The 3392-nt window shown below is 37.4% G+C and overlaps 1 protein-coding gene across 1 annotated transcript; it reads left to right on the top strand.

Annotated features, from left to right (window-relative positions):
- Window positions 1–745: 745 nt before the first annotated feature.
- Window positions 746–2321, top strand: LOC122314845 (B-box zinc finger protein 20-like). The gene is made up of 3 exons (XM_043130469.1): window positions 746–1096; window positions 1248–1700; window positions 1784–2321. Exons 1-3 carry the CDS (start codon window positions 911–913, stop codon window positions 2045–2047), a joined length of 903 nt encoding a protein of 300 aa, XP_042986403.1. The 5' UTR covers window positions 746–910; the 3' UTR covers window positions 2048–2321.
- The last annotated feature ends 1071 nt before the right edge of the window (window positions 2322–3392 follow it).

Below are 3392 nucleotides of genomic sequence, written 5' to 3'. Positions count from 1 at the left end.
TTATCATGAACTTGCAAAAGTGGACCTGCTGAAGCATTTCAACCAAGTTCGAGATCAAACTGATGAGTTGGCAATTGACAAAGCCGGCAGTAGAGAGCATGGTCCCCAGACTCTCTCTGCTTAGAAAGCTCCAACCGAATGAGTCCCAGATTCTGACAAGTGTTTCATGACTTCACTTGGGTACCCTAAATATTGAGTCCCATTAACACTTTCCATCTAACTCAGAAATAGATTTTATTGTTTTGATCAATATTATATATGTTTTTTAGATATTGATATATAGCTAGTAATTTTATAATCTCTCATGAATATGTTCGTAACAAATACAATTGGCTTTACTACTATCTGACACGTTAACAATAATATCATACAAGTAATATTGAACAGTATCATGACACAAAGTGTTCTACAAGTGTTATAAGAATAAGATTAAACACGTGTGAATAGTTTTTACTTTGCTTAAGAGTAGCCTACATTACCCTATAAATTACTAGAAGTTGTGAAAGTCACCTGGGACCTTGATTTCTACAGGCACCCTCGGTGGTGGCCCGATCTTGTACAGCCGTAAAATTTGAAGATTTTAACACTACTTCGGTGTAAAACCTAGCTACGAGGGAACTCACTGAACAGAAACATATAATGCAGTGGTGCTGGATTTCACTTAAAAAAACGAAAAAAGGCCATGTCACTTAAAAAAAATAAAGGACAAATAGCTTGAAATTTGATCCCCCACGTTTGCCTGGATCTTTTTACAAACTTTAATACTGTATGTTTCTGTCTCTTTATTGTGACTTTCTCAGTTCCTTCTCTTCGAAGTGTCAAACCTCTCTCTTTTAAACCGCATTTCTCGACCTTTCCTTCTTCTCTTCTGCTATCCCCAATCACGCCGTCCAATTAAACCAACCGACAGATGAAGATCCAGTGTGATGTCTGTGGCAAAGACGAGGCCTCGGTGTTCTGCACCGCCGACGAGGCTGCTCTCTGCGATGCCTGCGACCACCGCGTCCACCACGCCAACAAGCTCGCCTCCAAGCATCAACGCTTCGCTCTTCTCCACCCATCTTCCAAACAAGTCCCTCTCTGCGATATTTGCAAGGTATAGATCGCCACAAATTCCGAAGGCCTTATTTTGGCTGATACTTGCACGTTCTTGGCAAATCAATGTTTTATTTTCTTCCCTTTTATGAACATGTTAATTTGTGTAACGGGACTTTTGTATTTCGTTAAATGATTTGGGTTCTCTGTAGGAGAGAAGAGCTTTTCTGTTCTGTCAGCAGGACAGAGCGATTCTGTGCAGAGAGTGTGATTTTCCGATTCACACGGCCAACGAGCACACCCAGAAGCATAATAGGTTTCTTCTTACTGGGGTTAAGCTCTCCTCTACTGCTACTCTCTATACGTCCTCCTCCTCCTCTAACTCTGTTTCAACCAACGGCAATGATTCTGTTCCTGATTACAAGTCTCAGCCTAGTATCAAGAACTCAGTTCCTGCTTCTGATCTTACAAATTCACAGCAAACTTTGCTGGCCAAAAACCCAGTTTCGACCACAACAACACTAGTCACTGATCACAAAGGAGATGATCAAAACTTGCCAGCGAACCAAACAAGTAGCATATCGGAGTACTTGATAGAGACTCTTCCGGGATGGCACGTTGAGGACTTTCTAGATTCAATTCCTACTCCCTTTGGTTTCTATAAGGTTTGCATCGCTAAATCCAAACACTTTTGGCTTCACTTTTGGATCTCAAGTGTAATATTCTCCATCTTTGTAATTGAAAGCAGAGTGATGACATTGTATTGCCGTTTCTGGATGCTGATCTTGAGAGCAATACGGATACTTTCTCGCCTGAGATTAATTTCGGAGTTTGGGTCCCTCAACAACCTGCTCTTCAGTGTCCTCAGAAAATAGCAGGGCAGAATGCGTTCAAAGAGAGGAAGGAAGGTACAAGCATAAAATTCAACAGAAGGTGTATGGAGGATGGTTTCACTGTTCCAGAAATTAACCTTCCTTCGACTGGCTCCAAGAGATCTAGTTATTTTTGGTAGAACAAAGAAACCTGCAGATATTAGGTGGATGGAGAATGGTTCAAGTACCGTTTCACATATTTTCCTGATTTGGCTTGAATGTTGTTTTCTTTACTTTCCGAGTTAAGTTTGTCGTTTCATCTTTTTGCACCTTTTGTATGTCCTATAACCCAACCCAGGTTTAGCTTTCGTAGTTTTGTCCGCCTTTCTGCTTGTACTTGCGAATGCTGCATGTACCACCTGATCATGTCATGTAAATATCAGTTTCAATTTACGGAGCTTCTGCCTTGCTTAACATGTAATTTGTTGAGGCTAATTTATATGTAGGCGCGCGTTCACCCAATTCCATTTTGACATGAATTTTGATTTCAATCTTGCTAAAAAATTGGAAAGGAAAATACACTTTGGTACTGTTTCACACATCTAATTCCATTCTCAAATCAAAATAATATGTGATTCGATGCTTATTATTGCAAAATTATTGATTGTCCTCACTTGCAAAAGGTTTTGAGAGTTACAAAAATCCAAATTAAAGAGCAAAGCCTTACAAAAAAGACCTTGCTTACAGGTTTATAAACTATATATGCAAGATACATTCTAGAAACTCATTAAAAAAAATCAGAAGAAAATTAACCGTACGTATTCATCAGTTTGAAAACAACCATATATTATATATACTTGAATATTTGCGCAAAAGCATATAAGCCAATGCGCAAAAGCATATAAGCCATGCTGTTGAGGGTATAAAATTAAATAGTTTGTTACGATGATTTTATTCAGCAGTAAAAAAATAATTTAACTTGTCATAATAAATATTTTTTTAGTAAAGGTCTATATGCTGCTCATGTTTATTATCCAAGAACAAATTGATCAAAAAAATTACGAAAATGGTAACAAAAATTTTTTTACTATTAAATATTATCAACCACAACAATCTCATGAAAAAATGCTTAAATTTATTCTTTCCAATATTCTTGATGGCAAAATGTCACCTTTTCCCACAACGCCATAAAAAAAAAATAAAACACTCATGACAAAAGCTACTATATGTTGCAGTTGTGCATGGCAAGCGAGATCTATCAAGCACGTATATATGATCCCATCAAATGCTTTAATTGAAAGCTGTGAGGAATGATCTGATCTGGAACCAGTAACATGACTCATTTTGGCAAAACCATGATCATTTGCCAGAAATTGGTCTAAACTTGTACATAATTCTAACAGTGAGAAGACTAACAAATAGTAATTGGTCTGTCTAATTCTATTATATATAATCGGTAATAGTACTCAAATGATCTTGACGGATGATGTAGACCTTAATAGTTATTGTTTTGATAATTTGAAATGTAAAGTTAAAAGGAAAATG

This window comes from Carya illinoinensis, chromosome 7 (assembly GCF_018687715.1).
Source record: "Carya illinoinensis cultivar Pawnee chromosome 7, C.illinoinensisPawnee_v1, whole genome shotgun sequence".
NCBI classification, from domain to species: Eukaryota; Viridiplantae; Streptophyta; class Magnoliopsida; order Fagales; family Juglandaceae; genus Carya; species Carya illinoinensis.
The sequence above is the reverse complement of the archived record's forward strand: the minus strand, read 5'-3'. Positions and strand labels throughout refer to the sequence as shown.